At 38.2% G+C, this 16,951-nt stretch overlaps 3 protein-coding genes across 7 annotated transcripts in view; 2 read left to right on the forward strand and 1 right to left on the reverse strand.

Annotated features, from left to right (window-relative positions):
- Positions 1–991: 991 nt before the first annotated feature.
- LOC116842523 (kanadaptin) lies at positions 992–4,394 on the forward strand. Of its 4 annotated transcripts, none has more exons than XM_032811864.1 (7): positions 992–2,183; positions 2,302–2,600; positions 2,719–2,861; positions 3,083–3,243; positions 3,343–3,708; positions 3,804–3,848; positions 3,894–4,394. In XM_032811864.1, the coding sequence occupies exons 1-7, from the start codon at positions 1,281–1,283 to the stop codon at positions 4,254–4,256; spliced, it is 2,280 nt and encodes a 759-aa protein (XP_032667755.1). In that variant the 5' UTR covers positions 992–1,280; the 3' UTR covers positions 4,257–4,394. The 4 variants fall into 4 exon arrangements, with proteins under 4 accessions (XP_032667755.1, XP_032667757.1, XP_032667753.1 ...); XM_032811866.1 differs by having other exon boundaries at positions 3,343–3,702; XM_032811862.1 differs by having other exon boundaries at positions 3,804–4,394.
- Positions 4,395–4,672: 278 nt separating this feature from the next.
- Positions 4,673–6,475, forward strand: LOC116842527. Of its 2 annotated transcripts, none has more exons than XM_032811873.1 (5): positions 4,673–5,031; positions 5,444–5,599; positions 5,702–5,808; positions 5,968–6,094; positions 6,160–6,475. In XM_032811873.1, the coding sequence occupies exons 1-5, from the start codon at positions 4,992–4,994 to the stop codon at positions 6,240–6,242; spliced, it is 513 nt and encodes a 170-aa protein (XP_032667764.1). In that variant the 5' UTR covers positions 4,673–4,991; the 3' UTR covers positions 6,243–6,475. The 2 variants fall into 2 exon arrangements, with proteins under 2 accessions (XP_032667764.1, XP_032667766.1); XM_032811875.1 differs by having other exon boundaries at positions 5,444–5,584.
- A 3,881-nt stretch (positions 6,476–10,356) lies between these two features.
- Positions 10,357–16,951, reverse strand: part of LOC116842522 (roundabout homolog 2-like) — a 124,633-nt gene continuing 118,038 nt past the window's right edge. Inside the window, exon 11 of the mRNA XM_032811861.1 lies at positions 10,357–16,681. Within this exon, the coding sequence (XP_032667752.1) occupies positions 16,500–16,681 (182 nt within the window). The 3' untranslated portion in view covers positions 10,357–16,499. The remainder of the gene's footprint in view (positions 16,682–16,951) is intronic.

Raw genomic sequence — 16,951 nt, forward strand, 5'->3', positions numbered from 1 at the left:
CGATAGAGGAAATAATCGACTTTAAAAAGATCGAAAAAATAATCGATTTTTTAGAGAAAAAATCGTACATCAATTCATCGGTCGATGTTTGCCCCTAATCGACATTCTGCCCATGATTACGCCATGAACACCATGGCTGCGTTCAGAAAATATAGCTGATTAGTGAGCGGTCAACGATGATTGGTCCTTACTGTTAAATCCCTAACTTTAGAACCAATTACGTTAACTAATTATTCAACCGTTGTGTAACCGTTGTGTCTCCTGACCAGAGTGCTGTTATTGGTGATTTTTCACCATTTTAGGGATTTTAAGGTCTACTGGTGATGTGGTGAATAACTTTCTTTATTTGGTGATAAAAATGGAAACATTATCCGAGTATTCCCATATATCATTTTATCCTTATTGTTCATCGAACAAGGATAAGATTATATATAAGGGCACTTGGGTGATATTTTCGAACGCAGTCAAAGCAATTTCGCAATTGTAAGATTCTTTAATATGATTGGTCTTGTTTCTACTTCCTCATTGGATCTAAATATTGGTATAAATCATATTAAAGAATCTTACTATGCACAGTTGCGTCTTTCGTTGAACGCAGTCAATCTATTAAGTGTAAGAACGAATTATAAACAAGTTTAGTGTACACTCACTGCGCACTAGTGCATTTAATCAAATTTGAAATTAGTAATAATTTACAATACGCTAAAACTAATTATAAAATAAGTTTTCCCCTCTCTTTCTCTCTCTCTCTCTCTCTATTTACGAATATGTTTTCATATTCTCATGAATGTTTAAATATATTATATTAATTTTGTTTATATTTATGTTTAAATATGTTTATTAAAACATTAAAAATCATTAAAATTGTTTTTTTATTCGAATTTATATACATTTTGAAAAAACTAGTGAAAAAGTTGTAATCTGGTGATTTTTGAAGCAGAAATCTGGTGAATAAATGTTTAGAGCCGCGGCAATACTGCTTCGACGCACCTCATGTTTACTGTCGAAGTACATACACACAAACGAGTGCGTAATCTTTTTTCGCGTAATCTTTTTTGTTGATCATATTTATGGAAATTTGTATTTTACTCTAGTGCAGTTAAAAGAACAAAATTAACAAGACGTCGGATGTATATATATCAAAACGAAACAAAGTGTGAACATAGAAAATATTACGTAGATTCTAATTAACAGTAAGCGACGTTGTCTTAGAAAGATAGAAGTTTTGATACTTAAGTTATTTCTAGCGTATAATTTGAAATTATTGAGATTACTATACAATGGAAGTGGACGAGCAGAAAAACGAATCTATGACTTCTTCCGAGAATAACTCTGTGATTGGTGATAACCTCAATACTAGTGGCAACGAAGTAATTTCCGAATCACTATCATGTGACGAGCGAAACATCGAGGAATCAAAAACGAAAGATACGTTCGATGATTCCAAAAATGGGTCAAATAACACATGCGAAAAACCAATTGCAGGATTTAAAAAACCATTTTCACTTATTATCGGCCCAAAGCGGGGTAAAATTGGCAAAATTCGTCGAATGACAAATGATGTGTCTTCAGTGTCATCTGTGCCATTAACTGCATCATTACTTGCAAACGAAGAAACGACTGAAACTATTCAACCGAAAGATGATGCACTCAAAATTGATAAGTCAATCTCCAAAAATACTCCAGAAGAAAATGTCACATCTGACACAAAAGATATTCCTGTTCCATATACAGAACCATCATGGGGTGGGAAACCAATGGAGGAATATAAATTGGAGGTTCTTAAATCTGGAGTAATTCTGGAAACGATTAATTTAACTGAGAGTTTCTATGTGGTAGGAAGGTTACCCTCTTGTCATCTGTCCCTTGCTCATCCGACTATCTCAAGATATCATGCAATTATCCAGTATAGAGCAATTGAGGATACCTCTGAAACTTCAAAAGATATCCAATTAGACACCAACCAAAAAACTACAACCAAGAATTCCAAAGGTTTTTATTTGTATGATTTGGAAAGTACACATGGAACATTTTGGAATAGTCATCGTATAAAACCTAGGACTTATGTCAGATTACATGGAGGTCACATGATTAAATTTGGTTGTAGTCAAAGAAAATATATCTTACAAGCACCAGCAGAAGATCAGGAAGACGAATCTGAACTGACAGTTACTGAATTAAAGGTTGGTTTAATAGTATTATTCCTATAATATTCTATTATTTATTTCCCTTTTTGAACTGATGTTCTTATATGTTCATTAAAGAAATAAAATCTTTAAATATGTTATTTCTTTTATACAGGAAAAACGGTTAGACAAAATACGAGAAAAACAAGAACTAGAGATTAGACTACAGGAAGAAGAAAAAGCCAAAGAGAAGTCCAGAGAAGCAGAAGAGAGCGGTGGTATTGATTGGGGAATGGGAGAAGATGCTGATGAAGAAACAGATCTCACAGAAAATCCTTATGCTACTATGACAGAAGAAGAACTATATTTAGATGATCCTAAGAAAACATTAAGGGGCTGGTTTGAGAGAGAAGGATATGATCTGCAATATCAGGTTGAGGAGAAAAGAATAGGGCAGTTTTTGTGTTGGGTCGAGTAAGTACAGTTTTTTAAAATAAATTTTCAAATTTTGGAGGTTATTTGAATATATTCAGCTTTGTTGTTTTTATATGTATGTAACATACATTCTATAGAAATTAAAAAAAAATTTCAGTTTACCCAAAGAATGTTTTGGTGGTCGTTCTATGAAAGCTGAAGCTCTTGTTAAAGGAAAGAAGAAAGAAGCTGTTATTCAGTCTGCTTTAGAAGCTTGCAGGATTTTGGACAGACATGGATTATTAAGACAAGCTAATCATGGTAATATATTCTATTGTAACTATAACTATGAATCTGTAAATCTATAATTATGAAACAATTATTATGATTATATAGAGAATGACTATAATTTTACCTTTTATAATGTGATCTGGCTATTGCTTATCAGTTTTATGAAATTCAATTTCATTTATGAATGGAGATTTACTTATATAAAGTTTTTACAGTTTTAGTTACTAATAGAATATCAATTGTGTTTACAGAGAGTCGAAAAAGGAAAGCCAGAAATTGGGAGGAAGAAGATTATTACGACTCGGATGAAGACAACTTTTTGGACAGGACAGGAACAGTAGAAAGGAAACGTGAACAACGGATGAAACAAGCTGGAAAACTTGAAGAAAAAGTCGAGACATATAATACATTGGTAATTGACTTAATTTTACACACTTATGTTTAGATATTTTTATACAATATTGTATACATAAATTTTCAATAAAAAAGTATTATTTTTATATTATTTCAGATTGAAAAACATAACGAGATTGTGAATAAGATTTCACATTTGACTAATCGTCTGAAGGAGGCGCAGGCAAATAGTGCTAAAGAAAAGGAATCCAATGAGGATTCATTGGATGCCTTTATGTCTAGTTTAACTTCATTTACTTTGAGTAAAAGTGACATAACGAAGATGAAAGTGGAATTGCAAAATTTGCGTAAAGAAGAGGAGAAACTGATTAAATTAATAAATCTTGCAAAGCCGGCCAATCTGCCACCTCTTGTTAGCCAAGCACCAACAGGAGATAAGAAATACCAAACGTATCAAAGATCAAAACTTTTCATGAAAAAAAGTTCTCAACTTGAAAGAAGACGAAAACTTTTCCAGGCAAGTGTAAGTGATTAATCTGTAATTTATCGTCTTTAACATTTGAAAAATATTTCTTCTTTCTTTTTGTTTTAAAACTATAATATAATATAATTTTCCAGAACAATTCTGAAACAGCTGTAAGTAGTAACAATACTTTAGATAATGAGGAAGAAGAGGAGGAGGAGGAGGAGGAGGAGGAGGAGGAGGAGGAGGAAGAAGAAGATAATGTACAAGAAGAAGGTAACAAAGTTCGTGATATTGAAGATGTAGGTGAATCTAAATGCAAAAAATCTGTACCATTTAAAGACCCTGAGGAGAAAACACAAAATAATACTAAAAGCATCATTGAATCAATAAATACTTCAAGCACACTTTTAAGTCAAAATATGGAAAGAAGCAAACCGAGTGTTGGAGACAACAAGAAGCAAAAGGATAGAAAATCAGAGAAATCCAAAGGCATAAAAAAGCATTATGATCAAGACGTTCACTCAGATGATTACTCCACCTGGTTGCCACCACAAGACCAAACCGGTGACGGGAGAACAAGTCTCAATGACAAATATGGATACTGAATTACAGTTAACATTGCGAGAAAAGAAGATATTGTAAATATTCTTAATAAAAAATCGTGTAATTAGTTATTAAGTCTTGCAATTTTAAGTTAAAGAAACGTTGGTATTAATAACAGTCAATCCATTGAAGTTTTCAAAGGTGTGTTACAGTCATCTTCATTATCGATTAAAGATGATTTTCCTTTATATTTCGCTGAATACATGTCAGCAAGTTCCGCAAATGTAAAGTAATAATAAATTTAACGCTAACATAAGTTGATGTTAATTTGTGGCAATTTTTAATTATGCAAATATTGATTATGTGTTATTTGTCAAATCTCTTTACATAGGACGTGAACAAGGCTGCGTTCCGATATTCACTGTCAGTATTGAAAATCTATAAGATACGTGACACGAACTATGGATTTCAGTACTGAATATCGGAGTGAATATCGGAACGCAGCTAAATTTCTTCATTGGCTTGTACATAAGAAAAGGACAACAATCCCTCTTGGATTTCTCTTTCTTGGATCACTTCTTGAGTATTAGAGGGCATTCCAATATTCTTATTATTTAATGCACATCCGTAATGACAACCAAGTTGTGAGGTGCGGTTAGGTTAGTTTAGGTTAGGTTAGAATTTTTACAAATTTACACAAGTGATCGTTGGCGTATGGCAATCGCTCGAGCGTCCAAGAGCTGCGTATGATAACAGTCATAACACGCATCTAAGAGAATTGTGTCATCTAAAAGAATATGGAACAATCCGTCGACAGTTCAAATTATTTTCAAATAAGTATGTATTATTAGGTTAAATAGATAATAAAGTTTCTATCTCTGCTTCGCATTATGTGTTATTTCTTCAATATATCTATTAATAATTTATTTTATTATTATTTTATTATTATTTTAATTCCCCAAAGAGAGGAGAGCAATAAGTTCTGAAAGTAAACTACAAATTGTCTTTGTGTTTGTGATACTATATGAAGTATACTTGCGAGTGATGAATAAGGATTTTAATTACGCACTTGTATATAAATTTATTAATGTGTATATTATAAGTACTTTATATATTTACATGTATATATATATATATATTTACATGTATATATATATATTTTTTTTTTTATATGAGAAATATTAATATGTATATTTTATGTGTATTGTGTGCTATTCATGGAGCAATTGAAATATTCTTGATATTTCAGTTTGGTCTCATATAGCCTCTGTGGGATGGTACATTGTAGGGCTCTTAGCTATCACCTATTATGTATTTCCACATATCCAAGAGAAATATAGAAATTGGAAATCGGTACAAAATCAACAGAGTGATGCTGCTCATTCCAAGAGTAGGTTTAACCTAGGTTTATATTGTTCACTAGCTCTTTTAATCAAAACAAAGAATAATCCATTTATAAAATGGATGTTAACATAATTTGCTTATCTTGCATTGTTTACGTACTTAGAAACAGATCAATTATCACGGACATCAGCTAATGTAGAATTAGCGCGACAGAAACTACAAGAGACATACGACCAAAACTGCATCTTAGCAAAGCTTAAAGAAGAAGAGGTATTTCATGATTTTATTATAATAAATTAATCAATATAATAGGATGTTTTATTATTAATGTGTCTAAAGTAAACAAATATTGACATTTCTAATCCACATAATTACTGTTACTTTGAAATTCGTTGTGCAATCGATTTGAGAAGTCCATTTCTTGTTCAGGAGAAAGAAAAGAAAAGGCAAAAAGTTATAAAATTATTGGAGGGTAAAGAAGTAGGTAAAAGGCTAGGCAGTTCGTCAGATAATCAAGCACCTAGTACGAGCTCAAATTCAAAATCACTCAAATCAGGTGAAGTTTCTTGCATGTCTCTCCGAGATAAATTTAAATAACATCTAAACACATTTCACTTGCAGATTACAATCCCCTAATGGGCGATAATACCCGCGGATATCGTCCTCCGAAACGTAGCTGTTGTGGGAAAGGTGGTTGCGGTTAATTGCGTTATTATACCAGATTATACGTGAAAATTGTTATGAAAAAGACTATAACGAACAGAGCAAAAGGGAAAATAATTTAATGGATAAAATGACATTTAACGTAGAATATCTTATTTACAGAATAATGATAAATTATCAAAATATGTGCAAAATATGTTTTCTTATAAAAGCAATGAATCATACTATACCATTTTTATCAAGTGTTATTAAATAAAAGTTTCAGTAAGTTTCACTCGATAAATCAATAAATTGTCAGTATCCTCCGCCTGTTCCTTTGTACGCAAATAAAATATAGACACGTTTTAATTTCCAACATTACCTTTTATTAATTGTTATCAGTATAATATGCAATGATATATATATATCAGCATATGTCAATTTATACGTGGTACTTGACAATAGCAACTGTTACAAATTATCTACAATCGTGCGTGTAATGTCTATGTGTATGTATATGTGTAACGTGTGTTTCTCTGTAATATGTATGCCCTATCTTATATTCTTAAATTTCATCGATTTCACTCGTGCGACGACGATGAAGAGAAAAAGGAGGCGCGCACGCCGCGTTTCTCCGTAAATAAATAAATTATAAAATTAACTACAAAAATGCTCACTGCTTTTATTTATTCGCTGTATTTACAAAATATCAAAAGAATTGAAAGATTGAGCTAAATACATATGTCCGCGGGGCCCTGCACTACGTGTGTGGATGTTGTATATGTGTGTGTGTGTGTGTGTGTGTGTGTGTGTGTTAAGTGTGTTAATGTTAACGTGTGTTCCACACGTGTGCGCGGCCTGTAAAATGCGATCGAAAGTGAATAAAAGCGAGAGAGATGGAGAAAGAGAGAGAGACAAATAGAAAAAAAAACAGCTATTGTATCTCTTTTTTTCTTTCTCTCGCAGTGACTTCAATTCAAATCGCTATGTTCTTAATGATATGAATTATTTTTTTTACGAAGCCCTAGCTTTCTAACAGCCTAATTAAAACTTTTTACAATCTCGTGTTTCGCACTCCGGAGAAGTGTTTGTGCGCCTCTCGCAAGCGCATTCGCGAGATCTGCGCGGGATTAAGAACCGATCGTGTCCACACCAACATCGATTGTCGGTTTATACTTTAGATAGATTATGGCAGAATCCAGAAATTATTTTAAGACTGCTAGAGTCCCTCGCCGCGAAACTTTCGATTGATGATGTCAGAAGCGAAAAAACGTATGCCCAAAATTCTTGTGATATACGCCGAAATACATGTTCATAAACCTGGGCCTATATTCTTGAAACTTATATGTAATTTTATATATGTAATTTTCATTGTGCAGCTATTTTATGATATGATTAAACCTGCGCAGTAAAACTTACATATACGCAACTATTTCAAGAATAAGGGCCCTGATTCTTAGGATTGATTGAGCATATTTGTAAGATATCCTAAAAACTATCCTAAAAAATATGAATAATGCAAGATTTCTCTTCAGTCTATTTTTCCTCATGATTTTGTCACGTTAATTTTACGGCTATATATTGATTGTGTTACAGTAAAAGGATATTTTTTGAAATATTTTATAAATATGTTCAATCGATCACATGTCACTTTGTGGATATAATCTTTTATCTCGACGTGTTCCATAAGAATTTTGGGCGTTATGTTTTCTTGCTTCTAATATCAGTGTTTAATCAAAATAGCCGCGGCGAGGATGCAGGAACTTTAAAGAAACATTTTCTCGACGAACAGGAAGTGGGAATCGATTCTATTTCGAGGAAAATATCGCAAGCAATGTTCTATCATTTTCAATTGTTTAACCAGTAAAAAATCCTATCGAAAGAAAAACAAGATTTTACTATTATTGTTGTTCACGAAGTAGTCAGGATTCATTAAAAATCTTTGAAAGGAGAATTTGAAGTTCAGTCTATAACTACGATATTTTTCGTGGAATGTTTCGCGATCCTCGGACTCGGGCGAATTGAATTCCCGGCTAAAAGAAGATAGACATTCGTCCGCTGTTGGTGCGACTGTCCCGGTCCTGATCGCTGTGTATTCGGCAGTGTTGAAAATACCAAATTTGAAGTCCGGAGAACGTCCCTCACAGAAATAGTAAAGGTTTGGCTCGACGCCGCTACAAATATAGATTATCATAATTTCGTCTTAACGTTAATGCAGTCATTCTTCTCCTGTGCTACGTGATCCGATGTTCTACTGATAGATAGGATCGCCAGTCAGTCGGTCGATCGATCGATTGGTCGGTCGATCGATCGAGAAACGTTATACGCGCGTTTACACGAGTTCGTCTGGTTCGTTCGACGAACCTGTTAAGTGTACGTAAATGTACGCGTGTTTTTTTTCGCTCGTGTACATACGTGTAGAAAAGTGTACGTTATGTACGTGTCTCTGTGTGTGTGTGTGTGTGTGTGTGTGTGTGTGTGTGTGTGCGTGTGCCGATCGTGTGTTAGTCGTCGTTAACGCGAGCCTCGCGTTCGCAAAACCTCTTTTTTTCCTTTACCGAGTTAAACGTTACATTTTATACAAATCCCCCTTCTCTCTCTCTCTCACGTAACCATCGTAACAATAATACAAAGATGACAAATTATAAAAATAATACGTTATCTTTTCTTCGTTCCTTCGCGCATTGATACGATGGTTTGGCATGTGTCCGTTGGCGTTGAATCACGATCATTTAGGAATGAAGATACATGGTGCTTTCCGAAAGGGTCACGATTCTCTTGCCTCCGACGAGATATATACGTATATATCGTATATGTGCAATATAAACCCTTTCTCTCTCTTTCGACGCGCGACCGCATCGCGCGCGCTTCCGCCGACTCGAGTTCCCGCGCCTCGATCGAGAGTTGCGCGCGCATGCACTCGCGGATTCGCGCGGCGCAACTTCAATCCGCCGCGCGCGCGACGATTCCTCCCTTCATCGTTACGGGGATCTTTCCGTTTCGATCGTAATCGCGAGTTGCACGCGCGCGAAGAAGAGACTCTCCCCGTTCGTTTACGTGGACTCGCGCGCGCAACATCACGGGGACACGACCGTCTCTCGGGGATGAGAACGCCGCTCTTTCACTCATCTAACCCGACGCCACCATCCCGATCTGAGACTTCCTCTTCGGATCCGCTACTCGTGTACACGCATACACGGTACGACGCTGTTGGAAAGCAGATTTGCGTTTTGTTGGAATAACATGGATACACGGACTCCGTTGTGCGATGTCAGATTTCAGGTGAGTGAAAAGAGACTTTAGGAGAGGAGAGGAGAGAGACGATGGAGCGGATTGGTTAAAGCGTCAAACGCGTTAAAGACACGCGTTCTCTGGCTGCGTTCCGATATTCATTGGCAGTACCGGCAGTACCAGTTCATAGTTTGCAGAAGAAAAAAACAGTACCGACAGCACTGCAAACGCTGTTCCGATATACGCGACAGCAAACTTTCAAAGCACTTTCGTGTGACGTCGCAGATTTTGTCGTCACTACTTTCGTTACTGCGACTCGCGAGGTGAGCCCGCGAACACACAGAAGAACGTAAACAGTAAGCAAATTGACCAGCTGCAATCTATTCTTCTTACGATCCTAGAACGATCTATTGTAACAATTTTCTTATTGCTAACATTTTTACTGTTTACGTTTTTCTGTGTGCCATCCGCTTGAGGCATTCACAGTAGTTACATGGTGACGTTCTTACAAGACTTGTAGAGACAGAAGATAATCAGAGCATAAAATAAATACTTGACTCCACGATATTACGCGTACAATATTAGTGACAATTGCAGCTTTCCATGACAATTGCGTCTTTTGCTCTATTAGTGCTACATTAGTTACTAATAACATCCAAATTCAATGCAAATCTGGTTATGTACGATACCATATATCATGTTAGTTGCTGCAATACTCAAAGCTTCGTCCCGCTTTCTCTACTTCACATTGTGTCGACAGTACACTTGTGAAAACGGAACGATTGTTTCGTGTATTGTGATAACGTCATGCTTCTCCAGTACTGATAGTGAATTTCGGAACGCAGCCTCTGTCTCTATCTCCCTCTCCCTCTGAACGATTTCAACAGGGTCGCGCGAACTCGCATCAGCCGCATACTCGTACGTGATGGATACTTAGGATACGTGTTCTATCTAATTACGTTTAATGAGATGCTTCTTTTCTGGCAGTGGTGCCGCCGCAGTAGCGATACTCGACGACCCGCTCTCATTCTTTTAGCTTAAGCCTATCGAGAAGATATCCACACATACACACACATACATACGTACGCACAAACACACACACACTTTCTCTCTCTCTCTCTCTCTCTCTCTCCACCTATTCGTTTTATTTGTTTCTTCGCCTGCTTGGATGGACTTTTTATTGAATATGTGGATTTATCCGCACGCAGCCATGAGCAGGCGCGCGAATAGACTCGCATACCGATACTTACATCACTACGTCGTATATTACCTAGATAGACCTTAAGTTCAACTCTCTCAGTTAACAAATTTAATTCAATATCTCTGTTAGTTAATTACTTCTTTCTTTGTTTTCTCCGTTTGTGTTTCTTTCTCTCGGAGAAATCATCTTCTAGAGATCGCAATTTCTGTATGTGTGTTTGTGAGAGTTTGTGTGTGTATGTGTGAGCTCCTTTTACGGTATTTTACATGTAGCAGTGTGGCTTTATCGTGTTGAGCGTTCGAATGCGCGAGATAGTGTCTGTCTTATCATCCGTCGTATCCCACTTCTGTATTCAGGCAATTTGCAGTCTGGCACACGCGACTGGTAGAACTAATCGTACACATGTACATGTATATATAACAAATTTGAGCGATTTGTTGACGCGTTGAACAAGTTACAAGTTGCGTCCGTCGCGCCGTTACAATTACGCTAATCCGTTACGCTCGTTCTTACTTAATCGAGGCTCGTAACCGATCAGTAAGTTGCGCAATCATCCTCGTTGCTCGTGCGGTCACCGCGTTACGGGGGAGAAGAGATTTTCCCTGTAATGCGCTACCAGGATCCCATAAAGATATTTCTCGGTTGCGTGTATATGTAAAAAGGAAAAAGAAAACTTGGTCGATTAAACAGCGTTCCCCGAGTCGTATGTTGAACACGAATTAAACATTTTAGTTTAGTCATCAAAGTTTAGTTATCAAATACAGAATATCCGCGATGCGCGAGCGGAGAGCTCGGAGAGCGGCGAGCATTTTACAAATCTACGCGTCTAAATTTTCCCAATAATCGATTTATCGATCTTCTTTTGTATTCCTGAAGAAGTGGTCAGGCTACTCTCTAAATTCCTCGCAATGAAGTCTCACTGAAAATAAGTGAGGATTCACTCGAAGCAATAGTAAAGATATTGCGCCACTCGGAATCATAAGAGTGAATATTTAATTCGAACTCAGGAGAGATTCCGAAACCACACGGAGTGGATGTTTCGATTGATCAGAGTGAATTTGTTCCAGCATGACGGTGAAGTAAAATTCACTCTTCAATTTCAAATAAAAATATTCACTCGATGAATCCGAAATGAAGAATTTACTCTGCACGAGTGAAAAATCACTCGAATTCGAGTGACTTGGTTGTCACTCCACTGTTCGAGTGCAATTTCATTCGAAAAAAATTTAGAGAGTACATCTAGACCCGTCTATTGGAGATCGGATCGCGAGAGGAACGCTGGTCCGTATCAGCCGTAAACGCGATGTCGCAAATATCGCGAGGGATGTTGTGATACTACTAATATAATATTGGTATCGATATTTTTCTTTCAATAGCAGAGATATTTTTGTATCGATATTTTCTTTCAATATTCGCACCTATATCAGTATTGCTTCGTTTCAATATCTTTTTTTTTTCGAGAAATCACATGCCAGAAATTATTATAGTATACATGGAAACAATATATGCGCAAAACGACATTCGTGATCGATTCAGTACACTTGTAAAAATATTCTGACGCTTTTCTTTTATTTCAACACTCAATAAATAGAAAATTAGTGTAACAGGCAACTTATGTTTTAAATCCATCTTATGATTTTTGTTAAGTAAATTTTTCTGCAGTTATTTATTGATTGCTGTAGTAAAAAGCGGACATCTTTACAAGTGTGCGAAGAGGAGTAGGATAGGAAATAACTAGAATAAGAGGCGAAAAGAAAAAGAAAGAAGTGGTGTAGGAAAAAATGTAAAAAAATAAGGTTAAAGTAAAACTAAGAACTTCCTAGCATTGTAAGCTGAAGTAAAAATAAAGAGATACGATACAAATGTGCGAAGTCGATCAAGAGTGTCATTTTATGCGTATATTGTTTTATTTCCATGTGTGCCGTAACAATTTTTGGCGTACGATTTCTCGTTTCTGACGTCATCGAATCAAGACAGTCATTAAGACAGCGAGGAACTTTATAATAAGATTATTATTCGTAAACGTAACATTTAAAAGAGTAGCTTGCAAAACCAACACTTCCCTGATTTTTATATTTTCTTTAATTTTAAGTTTTTTTGCGTTCCGATATCGATATTTTTGTTCTGATATTGATAATACTAATGATATCGATAATCTTGATCTGAATCTCTCGTTTCAATATGAATATTGATACTCTCATGGTATCGCAACATCCCTAATAGCGAACAGACGCGACCATAGACACACGCCGTCTCTCTCCTATTAAAAATGTGCGTTTCAAAGGAGAGAAAGACGAGGGACGATGATAAGAATTCGCGGCTTCTTATGTGGTACGCAATTTTTTTTTTTCATTCTTCGACGCATACTTTCGATACGTTGGTGGATCTCGAGTACAAAGATACTTTGTTGTCCGCGGCTCTTTGACGGTTAAAGCTCGGCGACTCGCAAAGTCAAACAACGAACGTAAAGTGAGGAAAATATTGCGAGGGTTTAAGTATCGCTTCGCAAATACGAATCGCTGCGGTGCGCGTTGTCGCTCTTCTACTATTCTAAAGTTTACTTCAATAAGCTGTCTTTTCTATACGGCGAGTGAACAAAGTGTCAACGGTGTCGCTGACAGTTTGGCAGCAGATTCGCTCGGAATATCACGGCATCGGCTGTGTTAAATTCGCGGATTCCTACAGCGGATTGGTGCGCGCGCAAGCAGAGTTCGCCGTATATTCTGTTTAAACGCTCACGAAACGGCCGGATCCTGCTCGCAGCTGCACTCCGTTCTTGTTACGTTTCCGCTGGCGCGCTGCCAACAAAACTGCACGCGACACTTTGCAAAATCTGCGGAGACAGATCTGGCTGTCCAGGCTGTGTATTCGTCTTGTGTGAAATAACAGGTCCTCCCTCCTTTTATCCTCACTGAAAATGCTAGCTTGAACAATAGTGATTGAACACCGACGACAAAAAACATCCGACACTAAGATAAAAATTTGTATAATTTATTGCGTAGTGCATATGCCATATTATATAAATTCTTTCACGATGCGTCTCGATATTGTATAATTCCTGTTGCACAAGAACGAATTTAGACCGCGACGATGGCGACGGAAATGTCCGATAAAATCGGAGAATCAGGTACGCGCGTTCGAGAACAACGTTCTTTTTATATCCGGCAGTATCGTTGACAGCTTCGAAGCGCACATTTTTCCTTCGACGACAAAACATTCTTTCACTCGCGTATCAGTTTGTGCAATTAATGGAGTACACGTGAGATATCTTGTTACTTTATCTTTCTCTCTCTCTCTCTCTCTTTCCCTCTCGCTTACGTAATACGAGTTCGATTGATACAGCGTATAAATTAATAACTAATGACTAATCTCATTAGAGTAACTTTGTACAATTTATACAGGGATCGCATAAGTGATATGATAATAATAATTATATACATATATATACATATATATGTGTACATGTATATATGTATATATATATACACATATGTATATTTCGCGTTTATTGTTGCTTCGTTTCGTTTAACGTATTACTACGTGCGCGTTCGTCTTGGAAGAATTATACGTCACCGTTTGTAGAAATTAGCCCTCGGCCGCCTTAGGATTTAGGAACGTTATATCCAAAATAATATATGCTCCATTTGTCGTGGCCAGAATGTACAGGCAGTCGAAAATAAATGCCACACTTTACAACGGTGAAGGTCGGTCGCGCCGTCGAGCGCGAATTGTCTCTCATCGTGCGCGATGTATCAGTCCTTTCGCCACGACGGTTACCATCTGCTCGGGCATCCATTGATTACCAGAAGGGCAACAATAATCACCTAATCCCTAATCATTAGAAACAACGAAGTAATCGTCCGCCAGAGCAAAAGGTCTGTTTGCATTTGGCGTAAAATGTAAAATCATTCTATTAAAATCAATTGAAGCTATTTTTTATTCAAACTGTCGGCCTTCTAACGTAAATGGGAGACACTACAATGTGTACGGAATCGAACGAGCTCGTTTAGCGCCAGCACGGCTCTAAGCTGCTCGCTGTATTTTGCTGGTCGCGAGGTTACTTTTTGGCCTTACAACCGAACAGCGATGTGTGTCGGGGGACTTTTCGGCCAGAAACCTATATCGTAAGCCGTCGTAACGAAAGGATTATCTCTCGCGTCGGCGAATTGCGACGAGTTCTATTTGCCTAATCCATACAGGCGGCTTGCGCGACACGAGTCCTTTGTTCGCGCCCGAGAGCGCACCTAGTCCGTTATTCACGGGAACCTGTGTGTATTCTCCATCTCTCTCTCTTTCCATTTGTGCTATCGCCGTGTCAAAAAGTCTTTGAAACATCCACGTGCGACACTCGTGTCCTTAAATATTTAAATCCCACAGCGGCTGCGCGCGAGGACCTTCGACGCCGCCGTCGCCGCCACCGTCGATCATCGTCGTCGTCATCAGGTGCCTGTCTGCACCTCGAGCTGAAACTAGGCGATCGTTTTCAAAAGAGCGTACGCGAGAAATAACTTAATTAGACCTAGCCTTAGAGTACCCTTACTCAATGCGCGCATGATATCAGCGGGAATGGCAGTATATAATATGGCAGTCGAGAGAGCGTACGAACGATATAAATCGAAACGATTACGTTACGATACGTGCACACACATACCCTCCTCGGCGTAGCCGCTTGGGAATTTCGACTCCTCGCCACTCGCGAGGGATATATTTAAGGGGCGATAGAGCCAAATCGTGCTCGCGATTTCTCGCGAGGAACTTCACCGGCTTCCTCCTTCCTTTGCTCTCCCCTTCCTACGTCCTCTGCAATATTGCTCGATAGTTAGGATCGCGTCTCACTCGCTTCTCGCCGACGTAAATTAGAAAGTAAAGAATGCACAACGCAAAAGAGACTAAGCAAGCGTCCGATGATATAACGATAATCAGTCTATTTGGCAGAAGTTCGCTCGAAGAAAAAATTAATACTACACGCGCGCTGCTGCTGCCGTCGCTTCCTCGCGATCCTTTTTTCTTGAAAGCCCTTATCCGAGTTACCGAGTGTGTCAAAAGACTCGATCGAGTGCGTCTCGCGTGTATTTATATACATATATATTTATGTATAACGGAGAGGGGCGGGGGGGTCCATCGGCCGTAGCCGTTAAAGCGCTATCGTTATCGCTATTGCGCGCGCAGACATCGACCGCGAGGCAACGTGTCCTCGCGTCGAAGTCTCTCTCTCTCTCTTTCTCTCTCTCTCCTCTTCTCATGTGTCGAAGTTGTGGTCCTTCCCCGCGGCAAGAGACCGTTATTGCGCATCATACGAACACAAAAATTAGGCTGTACACTCCTCGGAGCTTAAGCTCTTATCTCAACCGTGATCGGCTAAGCGTAAGCGCTCGCTCTATTTCTCTCTCTTTTTCTTTCTTTCTGTCTCTTTCAGTCATCGAATATCCCGCGTGTGTCTCGCGAGACTTATCAACATCCTTACTTAATATTACGTTAAAGCGGCTATTCGAGACGCGAGATTCGTTTCTTCAAACGTTCTTGTTTCGCATTACGACGGGGCAATTATTATGATCGATCCGCCTCGCGAGTTCGATTGTTATCAATGAGCGCACTGCGTACATTTAATCAACGAATCAGATCGCGATGCTTGTACGTGTCCACGGTACAACTTTTACGGGCTCCGCTCGACTACGTGTATAAGAGTAAACAGTCGAGCCGTACTCGCGACCGCGACATTGCTGATTGCGAAACGGCCTCCTCATCCCCGAGATTGAGCCCGAGCGTGATTGTGATCGTTCGTTGTGATCGAAGGCCGTTCGTTCAGGCACAAGTCCCTTCCTTCTTCTTCTTCTTCTTCTTTCACTTCTTCCTTTTTCTTCCTCTGTACTTACTACGTCCGGAAAATTTAGCTTTCACCACGGTGATCACCCAGTCGACTAGTCTCCGTCGGAGCGTTTGGATTATTGCCACTTAGAAAGATACTATTTAGCTTATTGTATCGCTGACTGCCTGTACTGCTCATCGTGTTGGAGGCCGAGGAATTGTGCTGGGTGTAACCAGCCGTCCTTGAGAAACCGGGCAGTTTGTCTGGAAAAGAAACAATAGAACGCGCGTTAATAGTGTCGTCAATGTGTTCCAACGCTTTGCTAAGTGGGGACTTTTACATTCGGCAATTTGCATAGGCCGCTAATAAGATCAGGAAAGAACGTGTAAGAACTTGTAAAATTCTTACCGTTACAAGATAAGATACCTTTTTTCAGTGATAACTTGATAACGATGCCATTTTATTTTTTTCTCGTTAGTAACGGCCACTTACGCTATTTTATTTATATTTTTTTAGTAACGGGATTTTCTAAC

This window comes from Odontomachus brunneus, unplaced genomic scaffold (genome assembly GCF_010583005.1).
Source record: "Odontomachus brunneus isolate Ranch 3 - 2012 unplaced genomic scaffold, Obru_v1 Obru_scaffold_025, whole genome shotgun sequence".
Classification (NCBI taxonomy): domain Eukaryota; kingdom Metazoa; phylum Arthropoda; class Insecta; order Hymenoptera; family Formicidae; genus Odontomachus; species Odontomachus brunneus.